Source organism: Triturus cristatus, chromosome 4_1 (assembly GCF_964204655.1).
Source record: "Triturus cristatus chromosome 4_1, aTriCri1.1, whole genome shotgun sequence".
Classification (NCBI taxonomy): domain Eukaryota; kingdom Metazoa; phylum Chordata; class Amphibia; order Caudata; family Salamandridae; genus Triturus; species Triturus cristatus.
Genome location: NC_140585.1, coordinates 90,768,657 through 90,791,901, shown reverse-complemented (window position 1 = coordinate 90,791,901; position 23,245 = coordinate 90,768,657). Strand labels below are relative to the sequence as shown.

The 23,245-nt window shown below is 44.9% G+C and overlaps 1 protein-coding gene across 3 annotated transcripts in view; it reads right to left on the bottom strand.

The window, feature by feature from the left end:
* LOC146839630 (uncharacterized) overlaps positions 1–23,245 on the bottom strand; it is an 812,224-nt gene that overhangs the window by 551,390 nt on the left and 237,589 nt on the right. For all 3 annotated transcript variants that reach the window (XM_085651718.1, XM_085651719.1, XM_085651720.1), the window contains exons 4-5: positions 20,304–20,405; positions 16,474–16,572 (exon numbers count right to left, since the gene is read on the bottom strand). In XM_085651718.1, coding sequence (XP_085507844.1) covers positions 16,474–16,572; positions 20,304–20,405 — 201 coding nt within the window. The remainder of the gene's footprint in view (positions 1–16,473; positions 16,573–20,303; positions 20,406–23,245) is intronic.

The following is a 23,245-nucleotide window of genomic DNA, read 5'->3' as shown; positions in this document are numbered from 1 at the left end:
GACTCCGTAGAATCCCTGCAACAATTACACCTACCTTTCTCCACATTACACAACAATTAAAAGGTTGGATGAAGATTCTATCGCTTCCCGCAGTGGCACACCTTTACCTAAAAAGTATCCAGCAAAATGTTCATACCGGTTGTGTGCCAAAAACATTCCTTTTGCTAGCATCCCTGGGGTGGGTGATAGAGTTTTACCCAACCAGGACCGTAGGCTTGATTTAATAATAGCTGCACATGAGGGTGCAGCTTCTGCCCATGCAGGTGTGGCAGACACAGTTTCTCTACTTCTGCAGCACTATTGGTGGCAGGGTCTGTTGAGGCAGACAAAACAACATGTCCTCAGTTGTGACATTTGTCAACAAATAAAAAGTTCCTCTGTTGCTCGCCCACGCAGACAACCCTCTTAATTTCAAACAATCCGCTTCAATGCGTGTATCTTGATCATTGCAGACCTCTAAATGCAGATGATGCATTTAAATGTATCCTACTAGCTGTAGGTTCTTGCTCAAGATTCCTATGGGTGTGGCCACAACCATTAGCTGACACTCAAACTGTTATTATAGATTAACAAGTCTGTTTGGGAACATATGCAGTAGCGGCATTCCACTCAGACCAGGGCCCTGTTTTGCCTCTTAGTCTTACAGGGATACTATGGGAACTCTGGGTGTTGCTGTGCATTATTCGTCTCCATACCATTCTGAGGGAAATTTGAATGTAGAGAGGAAGAACCGTGACTTAAAGCAATTCTTACCAGCTAGAGTATTAGGTTCAGGTCGAAGTTGGATCCATCACTTGTATGGAGTCCAGAGCACATAAAAAATCTGCCAAGAGGATGTTTGGAAGGCCGGGCTCCTATGAGGTCCTCTTTGGCATCCAGATGTGTGTTATAGATTTCGACAATCCAGGCACAGTGGCAGCAGATATGCCTTTTGACATAAAGAAACATTTTGCTGTCCTATAAGAACTACAAGACTTCGGGGATAAGCGCTTGGTTGAATTTTGAAAACATTTTGCTACTCGATGGAGTGAAAGAAAAACTAGCAGGTTGGATTCCGAAATATGGGGATCTAGTTCGAGAGAATTTTGTAATTAAGAAGCAATTTGACCCATCATACTGTACACCAGTGCCAGTTTTAGCCATTCAAGATACAATAACCATGATTTTGCCACCACTTGCTAGTTGAAAAGACAAAAGACTTGTCTCAGTTGATTACATCATGTGGCCAATTGTACACAGTAGGCAATGAGGACTCCTGGGTAGTTCCCTAACTTCACTTACTACCCTATAGGAAATAACTTTACTGGTATTGAGTAATATTAATATTGTTTTCTCTCCTCTGGGGAGGGCGGAGAAGGAACCTTTGTTGATTCATGTTACCGCGGTAAACACAATGCATACATCAGAGGTGAGTCAACAGTTTTCTACAGCTACTCCTAACAACAGAGTTGTTTATGATGAACCCCTTTTGGAGGTGTCTACCTGTTCTCTTTCAGCAGCTGAGGCCCCTGTTTTTACAGACTTCTTCTAGTCATTTTGTCGGTATTGATGACTTCTCTTCTGAATCCTTGCATATTTCACCACATGGTGAACGTGATTTTCTTTCCTGTCTGAAACACACTTATCTGATCCCTCAATGGTTTTACATTTGGATTGGTATTTCACTGCTTTTCCTACTTGCTTGAATTGAATTTGTGACTATTTTCTTCTTGCTCATAAATGGATACTATCTCCCAGAATACTAATGCAGAACTGGCAAATGAGGTGTTGAAACCACTTTTGTCTTCGCATAAAGTGTGAAGAGACCTGTCCCTTGTGAACTTTTCTGTTTTTCCAGTTCATGATTTAATTGTTTGGGATAAGGTCCCGTATTATATTTTTGGACTTACAGAAACTCTGCAAATCTGTTATGTTTTCAAAGTCCCCAGGGATGGTACAATTACCCAGGTTTAATTTCAGATGAGTGTTATGTTAAGGTCATAATGTCAATGCTCTTGAATGTTATAGAGCAGGTGAATCCAGTGGGTATCCCGGGAGCTACTGGTCGCTCGCCAGTACCCTGAAAGTAGCTCCCTCAAAGTGCAGCTCAGCATGGTACTTACTTTAGAGGGCCTACTCTAGCCATATTGAATAAGGTAACTCTGCTAGAAAAAGGCTATTTTTTCTTTGAGTGTGTTAACCCCAAATAGAATGTGCATCTTTGATACAAAATCATGTATTATGAGAAAATTATATGCTGATATTTGAAAACAAAATGATTGAAAATCCCAAAAATATTTAAACTGCTCATTGAATGGTAATCTTCACTTTGCATGCTGGGGCATAGAGATTTATGTAGATAAAAAAAAATCACAATGCAATGAATACAGTGACAACACATAGGGCCCAATTTTGATTTTGGCCAGTTGCGCCGGCTGTGCCATAGCCGCGCAAGTACTGCAGGGCGTATTAACTCGTAATTTGCCCGGCGGTTCTTTGACTTTCCCATGGCGGTGCCTGGAAAACAGGCACTGCAATGGGACCGTCAAAAACGTTCCGCAAGCCATGGAAGGTGACATCCATGCCGTGCTGGAACTTTGTGGGAATATAGACAGAGGGGCACATGTTTTGCCCCCTAGAATGTATCTCGAAGGCATGGAGGTTATGGAGGCCTGTAGGGCCATCTTTGTTCCTCCATTGCCAGTCTTTTCATGGCGGGGCTCCCACCATGAAAAGATGGCGGTGGAGGAACTCGTAAAATGCTGAGCAGGACTGCGGTAGTCCCCACTCAGCATATTGCAATGTGGTGAGCTATTGCCAGGGAACGACTGTTCCCTGAAGCAGCCGGTGGTTCACCGCCGATACGACTTTGACAGTCGTAATACGGCAACCAGGCGCGTAATCAGCCCCTTATATAAATTAGTTTATATTTTAAGAATCACAGTTCGGCATGTAGATGTTTCAGTTTTTTTTTTTAAGGTTACTTAAGTAAATGTTGGTTTAGAAGATTAGATTAGTGTGTAGTCTGTTGATTCTGACTCATATGAACACTGGAAGTTTTCAAATAGTTGGAATTTTTCTGAGTGTTTCATGCATTTGTTGTATTGGAAGTGGCCCTCTCTACATGGTCATCCCAAAACGTTTTGCCTTCCTCTTCCTACTTTCACTGCAGTTTTGTTTTGGTTGACCTTAGGACTCTGTGCACTTTACCACTGCTAACCAGTGCTGAAGCACTTGTGCTCTATCCCCAGAACATTGTTTAACCTCTTCAGTGCCCATGACGAGATAGTCTCGTCATGGAGCACAATTGCGCTGTGCCCATGACTAGACTATCTCGTCATGAACCCCACCCACTAATACAACGCCCGGCGCAGGAGGGGGAAAGGGCGTGGCACTGAAGGGGTTAATTGGTAAATAACCAATTGACATATTTAATTTGCTTGTATGTCCCATATAGAGTGGTATACCATATACCCAGAGCCTGTAAATTAAATGCTACCTGTGGGCCTGCAGCACTTATTGTGCACCCACTCAAGTAGCACCTCAAAATATGTACCAGGTCCCAGGCATGCCATTGCAGTGTTCCACTGCCATGTGGACTTGCCATTTAAACCCCATTGCCAAGCCTTAAACTCCTCTTTTATTACATATACATCACCCCTAAGGTAGGCCCTAGGTAGCCCATAGGCTAGGGCGCTGTGTAATTAAAGGTAGGATATGTACTTTTAAGTTTTACATGTCCCAGTAGTGAAATACTCCCAAACTTATTTTCACTACTGTGAGGCCTACCCCTCCCACAGGATAACATTGGGAATTCCTTATTACAGTTAATAAGCTATAATTCCTATTTAAGTGGAGGTAGATATAGGTAGATATACCATGTTTTGCACCTATGGAATTGTAATGTTAAACCCTCTTTGAAGGTAAAGTTGGATTTTCATTGCAATTCAGAAAATGACACTTTTATAAAGTTGGAATAAAGAAAAGAGATGCTGGGTTGCACTCAAGTGTAATGCAAAAATAGTATACCAAGTAAACACTAGAAAACTAGTTCATAAACTTGTTGTGCACTCTGTGAGGAGGTTCCACCCCACCCCGAATCAAATTGAAAAAGGTACCTAGAGCAAGTGTTCTAGACACAGTGTGCACGACCATTGCCACTACCAGAGTTGAACCTGATTTTAACACAATTAGTGGTATATTTGTAACAATTCAACCTGTCAGTTATTCATAATTCATACATAACAATAAATTCTGAACAGTGAAGGCACTGGGGAGAGGAGTTGGCCTAACGGCTAGGGTGGTCGACCTCGAATCTGGATAACTGGGTTTGAGTCTCGGCAATGACGCTGAACATCCTGTGATTCTGGGCAAATCACTTATTCTCCCTGTGCCTAACAAAAATGAATGTGTCCTCATGTGATGCAACTGGTGCTATGTAAAGCGCTCTGATACCCGATTCGGGTCAAGTTTGCGCTATGTAAAACTCTCTAAAAAAAAAAGAACTCGTAGGCTCTATCTTGATCAGGTTGATTTAATTGTAAAGACATGATTCTTGTATTGAAATATTCCACTTGAAAAGCTAGCTGTGTGATTCATCCCTATGCATTTTGGGCTGTAACAATCGCCCTTCATCATGGGCATTCACAGTTGAAAACATGTCCTGTAAATTATCTATTGAGGTTCAATTTCTTACATGAATACATTCTAAAATCTCTCAACACGAGGGACACTAGCAAGAAGTGTAAGAATCATTGGGGATAGCTCAAACAAAAATAAAAATAGACACTCATTCTAAGTGGTGCCTCTGGGGATTCCCAACAGAGTGCCATTTGTATTAGTTACAATGAAGTGGAAAAGACCAGATGTTGCGAAAACTAAAATGTGCTGTTAGCAATGTGGTCAGTACTATACCCACGAGCCACTCGAAAAGCGTAGTAAATAAAACAAACCACCATTAGTGAAGCACAGTGCACATGCAAAACGGGTGAGTCCTTAATCTTCACTCGCTCGTTTTGCATGCATGCAGCACACATATAAACAACAACAATGAGGAGAAATAAAGCATTTCTCCACGTTTAGTCATATTTTGCCATGTTAAGACCAGGTTTTTCTTGGTCTTAATTTTGGCACTGCCCCATATTTATGCCATCCTTGTCAATATGGGGCAGCATCAAAATCAATGGATGTTGTGGTGGAACACCCACCACAACATCCATTACCCTCCTCTTTCATGCTAAGTGTAACGTGATAGGGGGCCTTGTTTATAAGACGGCGTTAAGCCACGCTAAGTGGCTTAATGCCGTCTTTTAAATAAGATGAAGCCCCTATCGCCACAGTAAATTTAGAAAATTAGGCATTCCTGTGGCAATAGGGGCTTCTAAATGTGCTCCTTTTTCCATTCAGCCTTTTTTCTGCAGCTGCAACAGATATTTCCTATGGGAATTGACACTGGAAGTCAATGTTTTGTGGTCATCTTTATCTTAACCCTTACTTGATTGATCACCCCAAAACTTTCCAGGAGGCAGCTGAGGTGGAATAATTTTTTTTTGGGACAGTTTTGTAAAGCTGCAACACTCCACATGTCGAACGTTTGTCGACCAACCTATCAAGTGTCACGGCATCCCTTCCCCCGTCTGTTGTAACATCCGGATCTGGGGAGCAAGCCGCTGGCTACCCCACCTAGAATAACAAAGGAGCAGGCTTGGTAATAAGAGGGCGGTGCGAAAGCAGTAGTGCAATACGGAGCCGTATATCACCTAGTCACGTGGAATCCAACTGCTCTATCCTATACCCTTGGGTACCATCCCTGAGTGTGGCTGGGAAGTGGAGGAATTGTGCAGGGAGTCAATATATGCCTTATATGGGCCCCAGATATCCTTAGGGCAGGCTGCGCTGGGCAATAGGCTAGAGAATGTTTCACTATTTATACTGCAATTTGCTAAGCTATTCAGCCAGCCTTGCAGCGTGGGAGCAGCCTTGCTGCCCCAGAGCACCGCTATCTCTCGTTTTGCCAAGAAAAGACCAAGGAAAGCTAGTTTCCGGACCTTTTTAGGGAAGTTAACCGTGTAGCCCAACAGAGCCACTTCTGGTATAGGAACCAGTGTGAGACCAAGAATGGTCCCTAATGTGTTGTGCACCTGCTCCCAGTTTGAGCTTATGTGGGGGCATGTCCAAGTGAGATGGGCAAAATCGGCATGCTGAGCGCCGCATTTCCAGCATGAGTGTGACCTATTAGTTATATTGCCGGTGTCATGTAGGTTCTACGGAGAAATTTATAATGCAATAATTTATGGCGGCTGTTCAGTGAAATGTCCTTTGTGGCATTTCAGCAGACAGTCCACTGGTCGTCCAAAATTGGACGTCCCAAATCGGCCTCTCACTCTGCTCGAAGGCTGTCGTCTATGATCGGGACCTGTGTTTTGCATAATTTGAAAAGTTTGGAAATTTTGTGTGTTCTGCTCTGATTCTCAATAATCAGAGACAACGGTATGAAGGAGTCTGGCTCCAAGGGGAAGCCGACGATCGTAGCTTTTAATGCTGAGTAGAGTCTCCTGAGAACGAATTTTCCCACGAACGTGGCCTCTTGGAAACAAGTGTCCTCAGCGTCCGAGAATATATGCCCGCTCGGGTACAAATCCCCTATCTTGGTATAGTTAAATTTGGTTAACGTGCGTTGTACCAACTTCTCACTGGTGATGGGAAGCCAGCGGGCATTCGGAAGCGGAAGGGCCGAAGAATATAAAACTGAGGTGCCAGTGTAGCAGAGGAGCCTGTTCCAAGCCCAACTGGTGGTCGAGACTGTTTGTATGTCGGCCGGATCCCTAGGTTCGCCTCTAGACAAAACAGCCGCTAGTGGTTCAGGGAGGACAAAGTCAGCCTCTGGGGGTAGATATGGGATCCTTGCGTCTGGGTGGTACCAAGCAAAGGCGTAGCTACACTGCGCTACTAGGTAGTATAGATAAAAATCCTGCACTCCAAATCTGCCCCTATCATATGGCAGAGTAAGTATTTTCCATCGAACCCGCGGCCGACTGCCCCCCACACCAGCCGGATCAGGTGGGATCTTAGTGTTAAAAAGAAACTATTTGTAAGGGGCATGGGGATATTATTAAAAAGATATAAAAACTTGGGCAAGACAATCATCTTAATTATGCCTATCCTTCCTGCCATGGACAAAGGGAGTCGTAACCAATTCCCCACCTGAGTCTCCAGTTTCTCAATCGCTTCTCCGTAATTAAGGCGAATATTCTGGTCTGGGTTCAAGTGTACATGGATACCCAGATATTTGACTGAGTACGAGCATCATTCTAATGGAACTCACATTCCCAATAGTCAAAGGAAAGATAATTGATTTGTGCCAATTAATACCTAACCCAGAATGCCGTCCAAAACGCAGGATTTCCCGGATGAGTGGGGCTAGGTTCAGGTGTGGTTCCCTGACATAGAGAATGGTGTCATCGGCGTACAATGAGACCAAAAGGGGGCCTGTCCTAAATTGCAGCCCTCTGTGGAGGTGACGCTCCTGAAAATGTCGTATCAAAGGGTCCATGGCAAGAATGAACAAAAGGGGTGGACGAGGATATCCCTGTCGTGTGCCACGGGTTAGTGAAAAGGGCCGGAGATCGTGCCGTTATAAGTAGTCTAGCCATAGGGATGACTATACAATAAACAAGCAGTGGCAATAAAGCGGGCAGGCATGCCCATACGTCGCGTAATGGATAGAAAGAAGGGCCATTCAAGTGTGTCGAAGGCTTTCTCTGTGTCAAGAAGAACGGCCACTGCCGGAGTTTGGGGATTTATTCTGTGTAGTACCGCAAACAGGATCCGCAAATTTAATGAGGTCGAGCCATTTGGGATGAAGCCGAATTGTGCAGGGGACATAATAAACTCCATTAACTGTGACAGTCTGTTAGCAACAATTTTTGCAAGAATTTTACAATCTATATTTAATAGCGAGAGCTATATGATCCGCGCAGGGAGGGGTCTTTACCGGGCTTCGGAAGAAGAGTTATAACTGCTTCACGTAACGTGGGAGGCAGGATTTGTTTTTCCAGGGCCTCAGCATCATCAACTTCACGCGAGCAGATCTGAAAAGGCCTTATAAAACTCCTCTGTAAATCCATCGAGCTCTAGGGCAGAGGAGCTGCATATCCTTCACTGAGATTCTGCAGCAGTCACCAACCAATGCAAGGCAGGACCACCAAGATGAGCCCCTGAGCTTACCTGCCTACCCTGTGGAGAGAACAGCTGCACATTCATGCTTGGACCCAGTGACCCAACGATCAGGTAACACAAACACCTGAAAGACAGTGATTGTGAACTGCATAACCAGAATTTCTTGGTTGGATTTTGAGTATCATTTGAAACCCTTATACCAAAACGGCCTAGCTATGGTTAAATATCACAGGAAAGCTGAGTTGAAGACTTTCTTTTTCACTTTGTAGTAGACACCATAGGCCCGTAGTGTGCCTCTACAGCACAACCTGCTTGAGACGTATTGGACTGCACATCCTCAAAACCCTCAGAGTCAACTAATGTAGGGGTTTAAATGTGGTTTACTTGTGTGAGATATCAAAGAAATACACAATCTGTATTGTAATTATAATATACCCTTGTTTACCCTTGTTTACCCTGATTTGTCACAAGTGGAACCCTAACCTCTGAGGCGGAAGCCGGAGGAGATACTCGCCATTTTAAAAATTGTCGATATTTGTGTTTACATATTTTTAAACTTCTATTCTCACCTGAGCTCTTTTCTGGGCAAAAGCGCCAAGCAGGCTCAACACATTTCAGCGGAACTAGCGCTGTTTTGGCTCATTGTTGTTCACGGCCGCCATCGCAGCAGACGCGAGGCCACGCCCACCTGACAGGCCACGCCCACACCCCCGCCTATAAAAACAGCGCGGATTACTAGCGCGACCAGTGGAACCCTAACCTCTGAGGCGGAAGCCGGAGGAGATACTCGCCATTTTAAAAATTGTCGATATTTGTGTTTACATATTTTTAAACTTCTATTCTCACCTGAGCTCTTTTCTGGGCAAAAGCGCCAAGCAGGCTCAACACATTTCAGCGGAACTAGCGCTGTTTTGGCTCATTGTTGTTCACGGCCGCCATCGCAGCAGACGCGAGGCCACGCCCACCTGACAGGCCACGCCCACACCCCCGCCTATAAAAACAGCGCGGATCACTAGCGCGACCAGTGGAACCCTAACCTCTGAGGCGGAAGCCGGAGGAGATACTCGCCATTTTAAAAATTGTCGATATTTGTGTTTACATATTTTTAAACTTCTATTCTCACCTGAGCTCTTTTCTGGGCAAAAGCACCAAGCAGGCTCAACACATTTCAGCGGAACTAGCGCTGTTTTGGCTCATTGTTGTTCACGGCCGCCATCGCAGCAGACGCGAGGCCACGCCCACCTGACAGGCCACGCCCACACCCCCGCCTATAAAAACAGCGCGGATCACTAGCGCGACCAGTGGAACCCTAACCTCTGAGGCGGAAGCCGGAGGAGATACTCGCCATTTTAAAAATTGTCGATATTTGTGTTTACATATTTTTAAACTTCTATTCTCACCTGAGCTCTTTTCTGGGCAAAAGCGCCAAGCAGGCTCAACACATTTCAGCGGAACTAGCGCTGTTTTGGCTCATTGTTGTTCACGGCCGCCATCGCAGCAGACGCGAGGCCACGCCCACCTGACAGGCCACGCCCACACCCCCGCCTATAAAAACAGCGCGGATCACTAGCGCGACCAGTGGAACCCTAACCTCTGAGGCGGAAGCCGGAGGAGATACTCGCCATTTTAAAAATTGTCGATATTTGTGTTTACATATTTTTAAACTTCTATTCTCACCTGAGCTCTTTTCTGGGCAAAAGCGCCAAGCAGGCTCAACACATTTCAGCGGAACTAGCGCTGTTTTGGCTCATTGTTGTTCACGGCCGCCATCGCAGCAGACGCGAGGCCACGCCCACCTGACAGGCAACGCCCACACCCCCGCCTATGAAAACAGCGCGGATCACTAGCGCGACCAGTGGAACCCTAACCTCTGAGGCGGAAGCCGGAGGCGATACTCGCCATTTTAAAAATTGTCGATATTTGTGTTTACATATTTTTAAACTTCTATTCTCACCTGAGCTCTTTTCTGGGCAAAAGCGCCAAGCAGGCTCAACACATTTCAGCGGAACTAGCGCTGTTTTGGCTCATTGTTGTTCACGGCCGCCATCGCAGCAGACGCGAGGCCACGCCCACCTGACAGGCCACGCCCACACCCCCCCCGCCCTTAAAATGTGCCTTCTACGCAAGCGCAGCGGACGAGCGCAGCGGGAGCGCCATTTGCGCGCCGAAGGCGCGCTTAAGGCACGCCCGTCTGGGCCCGTCCGGGCCCGGACGGACCCAGGCCCAGGGATGCTGCCGGATCCATCCCCCAGTCGCCTGATGTATTCAGCAGACATGCTTCGGGACCTCCGACCTGAAAAAAACCAAGGTTGTCGCTACATTCACGAAGCAGGTAAACCCTTCACAAGCTGCGCGCGCTGCTATACAGCCACTCAGACCCCAGCCAATTCCAGGCTACAGCTCGGTCTCCTCAACTGTCGCTCCCTCCCCAGGCACGCATTCGAAATCAATGGGCTGATCCAAGACCAAGGCCTAGACACATTGTTTTAACAGAAACTTGGCTTTCTGACAGCAATGATGCGGATATCGTCACCGCCCTTCCCTCAGGCTACCTCATCCAAACCCGCCATAGACCCAGAGGAAGAGGAGGCGGGCTGGCTATAATCTACCGCAATCACCTCAGCTGTAGAATCAATGACGCCAATATTGAAGACGCTGAAAGCTGCCACTTTTCCCTCCAAACCTCCCCGACGCACTCCCTTTCGGGACTGCTCATCTACCGGCCCCCGGGTACCCTTGGGAAATTCCTTAACGCAGTCACCGAAACGACTTCTCAATTGGCCGCCTCCGTTTCCAACTTTCTTATTGTAGGTGATCTTAACCTCCATTTTACTGATCCCGCTGACCGGTCTGCCTCTGACCTTCTAGTGGACCTCCTGTCACTCAACATTCGTTTAGTGAATAACGAGCCCACCCACGACAAGGGACACCTTTTAGATCCCGTCCTTACTAATGACGCCAATATTACCACGAGTCCTTCTTTGCCACTGCCATGGACCGATCATTTTTTAATCCCCATTTCCTGGGAGTTTCCTACTATTACCATCCAGTCCGCGAAAATCAAAGTCACCGATAGACGTTGGCACAAACTCGTACCATCTGAATGGTCCTCCGTTCTCTCTAACTCTATTCCATCGCTTTCCCCCGATGCTATTACGGCCGATAAACAGCTTGGCTCCTGGATCACATCCTCATTGGATATACTCCTCCCTAAAACCACCACCCTCAGACACACCAAATGAATACCTTCGGCCCCGTGGTATACTCCAGAGCTCAAGTCGCTTCGGCAGGACTGTAAAAGAGCTGAACGCTCCTGGAGGATGGAGAAATCCAACACTAATAAGGATGCCTATCTCACCTCCCTATCAGTATACAAATCTTCTATTGGCAAGACAAAAAGTTTATTCTTTCAGGAAAGAATCGAAAAAGCCGCCTGCTCTAGTAAAGAAACTTATACCATCCTGAAAGAACTTCTCAATGTTCCCGATCCAGTTCCGAGAAACCCCCCAGACCCCAAAGCGGACCAGGAAAAATGCCATCAGCTAGCCAGCTTTTTCCAAGAAAAAATTCAAAAAATCCTTAATTCCATCCCTCCCTCCATTCCGAGCGACTTTGGCGATCCCCTCGACACTCCGATTTCCCCTAACCTAACTTCCTGGGGGCAAATAACCACCGAAGAAGTCGAGAACACGCTAAAAACTATCAAAAGCGGATCTCCCAGGGACCCCGCACCGCTACGGTTCCTCAAGGAAGTAGCTCCCATCATTATCCCCCCCCTCACCCATCTGATTAACGCGTCTTTTCAACAGGGAACCATCCCCCTTAGTTGGAAAGCGGCAGTTGTTAAAGTGCTCTTAAAGAAACCCTCCTTGGATCCAGCGGAATTGGCTAATTATAGACCAATATCCCTCCTCCCTGGGACTAGCAAGATCGCCGAGAAACTGGTGAATAAGAAACTTTCCCAGTTTCTTGAATCTAATAATCTGCTAAAAAACTCGCAAACAGGTTTTCGCCCAGGACAGGGCACTGACATCGCCCTCCTGGCGGCGGTGGAGGAGGCCAGAACACTCTTAGACGAAGGAGGATCAGTGGCAGTGATCCTCCTCGACTTGAGCGCGGCCTTCGACACCGTCAACCACCAACTCCTGATTAAACGGCTCAAGAAGGTAGGAGTAGAAGGTACTGCTCTATCCTGGCTTTCCTCCTTTCTGGCCCAACGTTCCTTTCAGATCTGGGAGAATAACACCTGCTCCTCCGAAATTCCCCTCCAATGTGGGGTGCCTCAGGGCTCCTCCCTGAGCCCCACACTGTTTAACATATACATGGCCCCATTGGAGGAGGTTGTCACCCCGTTCGGAGTGAGCATCGTCAGCTATGCGGACGACACACAATTAGTCGTCTCCTTATCCCACCCCAGTCAACAACCTGCGGATTTATTCAACTGCTTGACGCAGATACAAGGGTGGATGAACAACTCAGCTTTAAAGCTGAATGGATCAAAGACGGACATCCTCCTTCTGGGACCGAAAGGTCTTACTTTTCCCTTGAACATCTGGCCACCCTGTCTGGGTCCCCCCCAGACCCAAAACAGGAAGTAAAAAGCCTGGGAGTATGGATCGAAGCTGATCTCTCGTTCACCACGCAGGCCAAAAAAGTAGCCGGTACCTGCTTCGGACTACTGAAATCTATGAGAAAGATTCTGCCCCTACTTCCACCCACATCCCAAAGACTTCTCATCCAAGGCCTCATACTCTCCAGGCTCGACTACAGTAATGCAATCTACCTGGGCACACCTGAAGTAACTCTAAATAAACTTCAGAAAATCCAAAATGCGGCGGCCCGGATCCTCACTAACACCCCGGCCAGAGCTTCAGCTAAACCTGCCCTGAAGCTCCTTCACTGGCTCCCAGTGAGAGAACGAGTGATGTTCAAAGTTCTATGCCTGGTGCATAAGCTACTGCAGAATCAAGGCCCTCCGATTCTTAGAAAATTCATAAAATCTTACAAAGCACCAAGACCCCTTCGATCGGATAAGGAGTCCCTTATCATCATGCCTAGATTCAAGAAAGCCCGCTCGGGTGGAAGACGCTTCTCGGTCCACACTGCTCGCCTCTGGAACGCTCTCCCCCGAGACCTGAGAAAAGAACCCAACTACCTACGTTTCAGGAAACGGCTCAAAGCTCACCTGTTCCCTTAATTTTAATTTTCCTCCTTCTGATACCTGCCGTCCCCCCCTCTCAGCCGCCCAACCCACAGAGGTAGGGATCTCTAGCGCTGGGATACCTCAGGGTGACTACGCGCTCTATAAAAATTTTTAATAATAATAATGATACACATCATGCACATTATTAGGTATGCATACAACCTCATCCCCAACTAGTAAGTGACTGCTCAAATGAAGCCCTTCTGACACCATGTGTGCCCAAATGCTGCCCTGGTGTATCTCGCCCATGAGGATTGGCACAGTCATGGCTGTATGTCCTTTAGGGCATTCTGCAGTTTGGTGCATTGTTTAACACTTGGGTAAAAAACGCTGCTAATCTACAATTGCGTTCCTTTGAATTTCAATTTTTCTGGATTAGTATATCTGTTCACAAAAAATGCTACTTGATTACTTTGAACCCAGGTGTAAGATACTTTATATACCATTTAGCAAATATTGTTAATTTTTGGGGGAAATTTAATTTCTGAATCTCTTCACATAGGCAAGGTTCACCCAGCTTTTTTCCGGTACTCATTTGGCTTTCAAAGATTATGCAGCAAAATACTGAAATTACGTGGGACATTGTTTTCCTTCTTTGAAGGCAGAAAAATATTGTTTGTGAAATCAACAAACTATGCAAATTATGTTGCAAATGCAGTTGATCCATAATTATGAGGTAAGTCAACAAACAATGCAAATTATGTAGATTATGCAGTAAATCCATAATTATGTAGCAAATGCTGTAACTTTTGAATCACATTAATTCACTGCTGCTCACCATTGTGAATTGTTTTATCAAAAATGTTCTCTCTAAAGATAAAATCAACCTATTCATTCTAATTCCAGTCAGTGCTCATTGTTAGCTGCCTTTCAAAGAAAAAACCTTTCTGAAGCCAACTAATCAACCAACGCCTCACTGATAACCTAAGCAATAACCAGCTCCTCAACGCCACGCAGTCCGGATTCAGGCCCATCCACAGTACAGAAACAGCACTCCTCACAGCCACAGACAAAATCTGCATGATCCTTGACAGAGGATAAATGACCGCCCTCATTCTCCTAGGCCTCTTTGCAGCATTTGACACCATCTTACACCACATCCTCATTGGGTGCCTGCACGAGATTAGCAACCAAGAATATGCTACCCACTGGATCTGCTCCTTCTTCAAGCTGTCAACCTGGCATCTTAGTCCTCGGAAGCCCCTTAACTTATCTGCCTACTTCTTGAGCCCCACCCTCTTCAACACAGACATGATCCCTCTGGTCACTTCCTCTCAGCATACAACATCAACATCATCTATGCAGAAAACATGCAATTGTTACTCTCCCTCTTGAATAAGACCCCCCAACACAAGAAACAAATTTACCGCCTGCATGACCAAAGTCGCTAACTGGATGAAGGCTAGCTAACTCAAGCTCAACACAGACAAGACAGAAAAAGTGATCTTTGGCAAGAAAACCTTACCATCAAACTCCGACTGGTGGTCGACCAAACTCGGACCCACTCTCACACCCAGAACCCCTATCCAGGAACCTCAGAATAATCTACAGAAATTTGGACATGACCACGCAAGTCAATGCCATCCCTACATCCTATTTCCACAGCCTGATAATGCTGAAGAAGATCTTCAAATGGTTTCCAAGCAACACTATTAAAATTGTCACTCATGCTCTAATCACCAACAATTTTGACTATGGCAACACCCTCTAGAGCAGGATCATCCAGCAACTCATTAGAAGACAACAACTATCCAGAACTCAGCAGTCCGACTTTTTCTTTAATATCCCGCACAGAATTCACATCACACCACACCTTAAGGAACTACCTTGGCTCCTGATACAGATTCTCAATTCTAACTCCCTACACACAAAGTCAAGGCGCTACACAACTCAGACTCTGCTCACTTGAACATAAGCATCTCCTTCCATAAACCATCCAGACACCTCCAATCCGCAGGACTACTACTCGCACACATCCCACAAAAACACAGAAGCAGATCGGGAGGACAGGAATTCTCTTACATCGCTCCTAAAGCATGGAATGGCCTCTCACTCAACACCAGAGGCTACTCTTCTTGAATTATACAAGTCGCTGAAGACCTTACTTTTTAATTAACCAACCTACCAGAGGCAGGGCGAGGCACACACACCTGCTCAGTGCCAGGATACCTTCGTGGGTAATAGTGCATGCTACAAATACACATAACATAGCCAAATCAATGTATAATATCCAAAAATTCATAGCAAGGAGCAGGTGTAATATGGTGTTATACTGTTATCTTAAGGTTCTTCTGGTGAAATGTTCAAACCACTCAACCTTCATGGTTTATGATGTCAACATAGCCACTCGATGGCAATATGGAACCATATAATATCATTAACTCCGACCTTTAGAGTTGAGACCCTTAGGGGTGAGTAGCACGCTTCACAAATCCCTGATTGATTGATTGAGAGTATAGAGCAATGGGGCAGCTGACTTGAGACTTTGGTTCCTTCCTCAGCATATTTACAAAGCACAACGGCACAACGGCATTACCACTAATCAAGCAAGTGAAGCAAGAAGTCCCATTCAATGTCAAAGCTTCGTGGGCCATTATGTGTGCCTTAAAAAAATATTTTCTTTTTTTAAACTTATTTTAAAGTTTTTGAGAAGCTGGAAGTCCCCCAGACACTGCTGCTTGGCTTTCACCCCCAAATTCTCCACTGCTTGTAGCTGCTATGTTTGGAAATGGGATTTCAATTGATCGCAAGAAGGCCACCCATGCCAATTCATAAGCGTTTTGTTAAACTGTATTACACATACTTTTAAAGACAACTGGTTGTGTGTCCCGCACATGTCTGCACATAAAGGTATCCAATTTGTTACTGTTTGTGTAACAGAGGTTTACAAATGCATTTCAAAACAGTGGCAAAGTCAACATGCTTGTATCCAATGCTAGACCTATTTCCTTTGTCAATGCTTGTTTAATATGTGCTGTACTTTAATGCATGTAAAGATTTGAAGGATGGCTCTGCAACAAAAACAGTGATGAAGACTTTTGTGCTGATGATCTGAAAGGCACTCTTTGATTTTGGCCTTTGTGTGGTCCACACATTAGCCTATTATTTCTCACCTTCATCACAGGTGGGTCCTTTATATCCATCGAAACAAATGCAATTTTGAGGCGGACAAAAGCCATTGAGACAGGTATTGAAGGAGCAGGGTGTGGCAACTGTAATGGAGGAAGAAAACCATGCACAGGTTGTATTTGTTTTTACATTATTTATAAAAACACATGAATACCAAAACTCATGTACAACACACTGATAACTTATAGTCTTCAGTTGACAATTTCACATGCCTGGACCTATCAATAACATTGTAAATTAAAGTAACATGCAAACATTGTTCTAGCAAAGGGTGCTAATAGAGTTGGTGTGACATGCAAACCCACGATACATTTTAGAGAGGATATGACTCATATATATCTCCATCTCCAGCCTGAGCAGGAGCAGGGGGCCATGAATCATGACCAGGTAGAAAGAGTGCAGTCGAGTACATATAGCCTTAGGTCTAGGAGAGCTTCTTCACAGGATCATTACTCACAACATGCCCTCAAGCACCCACTCCCAGTCGCTGGTGTGGGACCACATCCACACCCAGTTGCCACATGTGACTTCTCCTGCAAGAATGAGATTGCAGCATATTTCAGCACTGCCGCAGGGACAGGAAAGAGAAGATATCTCAGCTGTAAACATTAAGTAAGCATGTACAGAATCACAGAATGGAGCAGGTGATATCTGTTCCAGGAGTTGTTGGGTTATCTAGAATTCCCAACAACAAGTGACAAACGCTGCATCACCACAAGCCGCTGGCGGCTCGATGTTCTCAATGTTACCCTCATCATTATATCTTCAGGTGCAGATGCTCAAGGATTGGCGTTGGATCCACGGTAATTCCTGAAGTTAAATAAACTTGACATGCACCTTGTGGTATGTGGCCTAAGGATCATACTCGCAATGTTCTTGATGATTTCTCCCTTGGAGTGCTCTGGCCAGATCTCCTGATGGATGTGATTATGTCTCATCTGGCCCTTCTACTGTCTCATATTGTTTTTCATCTTGCGGTCCATTCCTTTTATCATATTATGTGAGCTGGGGCCTGTCATTCGAAAAATAGCCCAGCAGGGTATTAGTCAGTGCCTGATAGGCAAACACATGCTGGTTCCCACTGTTTTGTTCAGAAGCCCACGACAGGCGCTATAGAAGGTCAGACCGCCGAATAGCAAGGATGCACTGTCTTGATTCCACCTGTGCCTCTTTGATCCACCACCAGGCACTCCCTCGCTCTTATATTACTCTTTCATCTTCCTTTTCATCCCTGCTTTCTCCCGTTATCAATGTTTTTCTGTCTTTCTCTCCTGCCTACATTCTCCCTTGTGTGTTTTCCTCTCTCTTGCTCATGGTGAAGTTCTAATGGGAAAAAAGTTCTGGTTCCCAAAAATAGGAGCCAGTGGGTTCCACCTGCAACCAGTGGCTCAAATTGAGCACTGATATCAGGATAACAACACCATCTCAGCAGGACATTTTGAGTGGTTTCTTGGAGCCACTCAGAACTTAGCACAATGTTGCAGTATTAACATTTTTGATGGTCACAACTCTTCGACCACCTTCTATATTCCTAACGTGGAATGCTCCATGATGCTAATCACCTAAGGTGAAAGTAGTGTGGCGGCTCCTCTGCTAAGGTGGAGGAGCGCCGCCCCAATGAGAAGGTCAAAAAGATCAAAATAAAATGATAATAACTCATTGTTATTATCATTTAATTTTCTGTCCTTGCTCAGCTGGGTAGGGGTGGGGCTGCTCTGCACACAGAGCAGGCAAGGGGAGGAATGGTTTGCCCACTTCAAGTGCGCATGATGCTTTGGCCTTCCGTCTCAGGCTTGTCAAATCGTCATGCGCACTTTGTATATTTTGCTCCCAGGCTGCATTACAGTCTGTGTGGAGAACATGCCCAGCCTCCAATTCCCTGGCTGAGCAGCAAGCCACAGCACTCAGACCAATCACAACATTGCTTTGCAGCGTTGTGATTGGCTCAGGGGAGCATGGGAGCCAGGTGCTTTCTGCTACCTGCCCTGGAGTCCTGGAAATGGACAAGAGGACCACGAGGAGGTGGTGGTGGCAAGCAGATAAGTGTTTATTTATTTTTATTTTCATTTCCTCCGCCCGGGACCCACCTCCCTCCACTGCAACTCGCCCAACGCACCACCATCAAATACCAGCCGCCAAGCCGTGCTTGAAGCATCCTATCAGTTTGACAGCACACAATGAGTGTCCTTTTTGCTTTGTAAATTGGTTGGAATTCCCCATGCTGCAAACATTTTATGGATGATAGCAAGTACCACAGTAGCTACCACACATGTCAGCAGATTTCCTAGCAGGACCCTGTCGTATGTACCTGGTCATAGTCGTCAACAGGTATTCCCAGAGCCAAGTGGTGCATAGAAGTTTGCGTCCCGAGACATCCTCATTAAGCCTGGGCGGAGTACGCAGAGTTCTGCTACATGGAACTCCTCGAAGTGACAAAAAAAACTCAGCAGCACAACGCCGAGTTCCGCTAGCAGCGGAGTGTGTTAGGGTCATGCGGTTGGCAGCGATGATTTTAAGTGCTGTGTGTTTGTCCCTAGCTGGAAAATCATCGTGAGCGGAAGGCGCTGCTTTCTTTCTGCTGCTCGGGGAGACTTTCTTAAGGCGAACAGAAGGTTTCCTAATGCGAATGTTCGCGAGCATATGCGACCACTCTCATTGAGAAATACGGCCGCCTGCATTGACAAATATTGCAGAGAGGTTGATTTTTCTGCACTCACCAACTAGACATTGACAAGCGCAAGCAAAGAAAGTCTCACCAGGAGGTGTATTTTCCTTGCTCGCCAATTTGCCGTTGACAAGTTTATCAGAACTCAGCAAACTCTGTGAGAGGAGCGGAGTTCACAGCCCAGGGTTAATCCTCATAGCATCGTGTTTGCATTAGAGGTGTAAAAAGATGATTGCAGTAGACGAGTAAGAACATAGGCCTATGGCACACCAGTAGAGCAACCACATCCTAGAGAGACATGGCATTGCTTTTTAACATAACTGATCAGAAGTGCATTGCAGATAAGAACAGAGCATAAGGTATAAATACATGTTACACCCAGGATATTAAAGGTTCCTTAATGTTGCTGATACTATAGTATGGATTTGGCAAATTTATGTTTCATAACAAAACAAAAAAAGTAAATGCTGTTTACCACATGGCGGTATTGTACATTGGACTGAGTTTGCGGTTCAGCCACTTTACCAACAGGGTTCAGTGTCAAATGATGGCTCTCCACAGCCTTAATAATTCAGCACCATTTTTACATTTCTTCCTCTATTTGTTAGGATGTGTCATATGAGTTTCTGGGATGGCTGACCCAAAGAACTATCATGAAACTCTTGTCTGGTCTCCTTCAGGGCATCCTGTGACAGTGACCCAAAGAACTATCATGAAACTCTTGTCTGGCCCCCTTCAGGGCATCCTGTGACAGTGACCCAAAGAACTATCATGAAACTCTTGTCTGGTCCCCTTCAGGGCATCCTGTGACAGTGACCCAAAGAACTATCATGAAACTCTTGTCTGGTCTCCTTCAGGGCATCCTGTGACAGTGACCCAAAGAACTATCATGAAACTCTTGTCTGGTCCCCTTCAGGGCATCCTGTGACAGTGACCCAAATAACTATCATGAAACTCTTGTCTGGTCTCCTTCAGGGCATCCTGTGACAGTGACCCAAAGAACTATCATGAAACTCTTGTCTGGTCCCCTTCAGGGCATCCTGTGACAGTGACCCAAAGAACTATCATGAAACTCTTGTCTGGTCTCCTTCAGGGCATCCTGTGACAGTGAGCGGTGTGTGGTTCTCTGAGCCATCTGTTTGTTCTTACCTTCTTCACAGGTCCGTCCTGTGGATCCGCCGATACAAACGCATTTGCCAGCAAAGCAAAAGCCATTTCTGCAGCTAAAACCAGGAGAGCAGCTTAAGGACACTACAAAGGACGAGAAAAACAGAAAAATGGTAATGTAAGGGAGAGCACATTAAAACTATTTGTCGTGATATTAGGAAAGGAAAGAGAGAGAACAAAAGGCCAGCCCTCTGTTTATTTATTTCATTATTTATCTATCTATTTGAATCTTTTTGGCATTTTATTTTAAAGATCGGAGGTACAAAAATAATGATTAAAATTCATCAAACGGCTGCCTCGGATGGAGCTACAACACACTGTACACCAAGGTACATGATTTCAAGCAAGAAGATATAAATGGTACCATAAAGCTGTAGGCAGTAAAAGTGCTGTGCTTACAAAGGTGTGTAGATAAAGTGCGTAAACAGGGCATAAAGTGTCACAGCTCATAGTACGGTATTTAGCAATAAGATGAACAAAGAGCCCCAGATCTGCGAAAACGGGGGTCACCACAGTTCACCATTGTTGTAATATTACTGAGCAAGCTACCAATAGTGCAATAATACAGCTATGATGACAATGAAACACGTGCCAGGGGTTGCGTTTGCTCATTCAAGGTTGCTCTCCATCTAAACTAGGGAACTACACAGAGTTCTCTCTTCTTTTTTGCAATATTGCACTATATATCCGTTTTTGGGATCTATGCTCTGTACCTTGCATAGGATGATTGCAGATCAATAGGATTTGTGGATTACGCAAAATTTATATAACAAATAATGTCGCGCTATGTTTACAGATTAGATTCCAAAAGCTATTTTGCTGACCGCAGGTCCATATAATATAGGACCATTTTGCTTAGGCCAGGAAATTACATCTCAAGCAGAATTACTTGGGAAAATCCTATTCAAACAACCAGAAGTGATATATATTGACCACTTAAGATACAACTGTATTGTATGAAAAATTGTGACTCTAAGCATCAAAAAGTTAAACTCAATAAATATTTTCCAGATAGTTTCCGAGCTTTCTTTAACAATCAGTTATTGATTTTAACAAATATATTGGAAGGTTTCGCACTCGTCAACAAGAGCTTCCAGCTCCCTGCTTTTATAAGTATAGTATTCTCCAAACATTGTACACCAGCTCCACTCACTCATACATCAGTGAAAGAGGTATCTTCCAGTACCTTCTTCAGGAGTTATCTTCTTGTATATCAGTAAAGAATGTATAATAAATAGACCCGAATACACGACCATTGTCTCCATTTTTTATCAATTTTAATTGACTCAGCTTTATCATCCAATGTTCTCCATGCATATCTTGAGACCTTGTAATACCCATTTATTTTCCATCTGGTTATTATTGGGAGGCCTAGTTCTAAAAGATTTTATGAAACCACATTCACAAGGGTGGTTGAATCATGAAAATGTGGTATCCCAATTGTTTTTTTTTAAATGCACTTGCCTAACTAACTATGAACCAATGTAACACCTTCTAACACACTTTGTAAAAAATGTAGTTAAGCACAGAATATCTTTGAAATGAAATGAAAATTTAATTTGTAAAGAGCTCTAATGCACAGAGGCATCTAGGCACTAGCCCAAGGAAGGAAGAACCAAGAGATGGTGAATCAATCGACCAAGCCAGGGAGTTCTATTGATTAAAGAGCCAGGTTTAGAGGGCTTTTCTAAAAGAAAGCAGTCCTGTCATTTTCTTGAGGTCAGGAGGAAGGAAGTTTCACAGTTTGGAAGTGCAGAACACAACGCTCCTACCACCGCAGTTTTACCTGCTGCATTTCAGAACTACCACGTTATAGACTGAAGATGAACATAGAGGTCTAAAAGGGGTGTGCTATTGAAAGAACTGTTTAAAATAGGTGGGTCCAAAGCCATGCAGAGGCTTCAGTGTGATGCAGAGTGCTTGAAGTTAAGGCGCTTCTTGATGGGAAGTCAGTGAAGTTGGATCAGAGTCTGCAACACTCACTGAGGCTTGGGGATCCCTAATAGCCGACGGGCTGCTGCATTCTGTAATAGTCTGTTTCAGAATCTTTTCTGTAGATTAGCGAACAGCGCATTGCAATAGTCCACATAGGACATGAGGGCCGAGACCACAGTTTTCTGCAGTTCCTGTGGGATACAACGGAAAACATTCCAAAGTTACTTCTGCATAAGGTAGGAGGAGGAGGTGATGGCATTGATCTGACTTTCAAATGACACCTTACTGTCAAAAAGAGCCCCTATGTTTTTAACGTTTGTGACTTGGGTGGGCAAACTGCCAAGTTCCTGTGGCCACCAATTAGGGGACCAGAAAAAAGTGTTTCAGCTGAACAACAGGGCCTTGGTTTCAGACATTTGTCATTCATCCATCTACCAATCTGAAGCATACAGTTCTGAAATTTCATAGCAGTGTCCTCCAGGATACTGGCCACTGACAACACAATCTGGGTGTCATTGGCGTAAGATACTACTGAGAAGTCAAAGGATTTAATCAGGCCAGCCAGAGGGGTCACATAAAGGTTAAAGAGGGTAGGACTTAAAGATGAGCCCTGTGGAACACCACATGCCAATGAAGAGGAAGGTGATGTGAATTCGTCAAAGGCGACAAATTGCTCTTGTTTTGTAAAAAGGATTTTTGAAGTGCGAAAGTCCACCCCTGATTCCCATGGAGTAAAGAAGTTTGATAAGCGGGTCATGGTTGACCGTGTCAAATGCAGCAGAGAGGGCTAACATAGATCAAAGCAGCATTTTTTCCTGAATCAAGAGTCTGTCTGATTTCTTTTGATGCTGCTATTAGGGCTAATTCGGTTCTAAGTTTGCTTCCAAAGCTGAACTGAGTTAAATCAAAAAGGCAGTTGTTATTATTAAAAGACTTCAGGTCTAGGTTAATAGGCTTCTCTACAATTTTTAGCAGAAATTGAATATGTG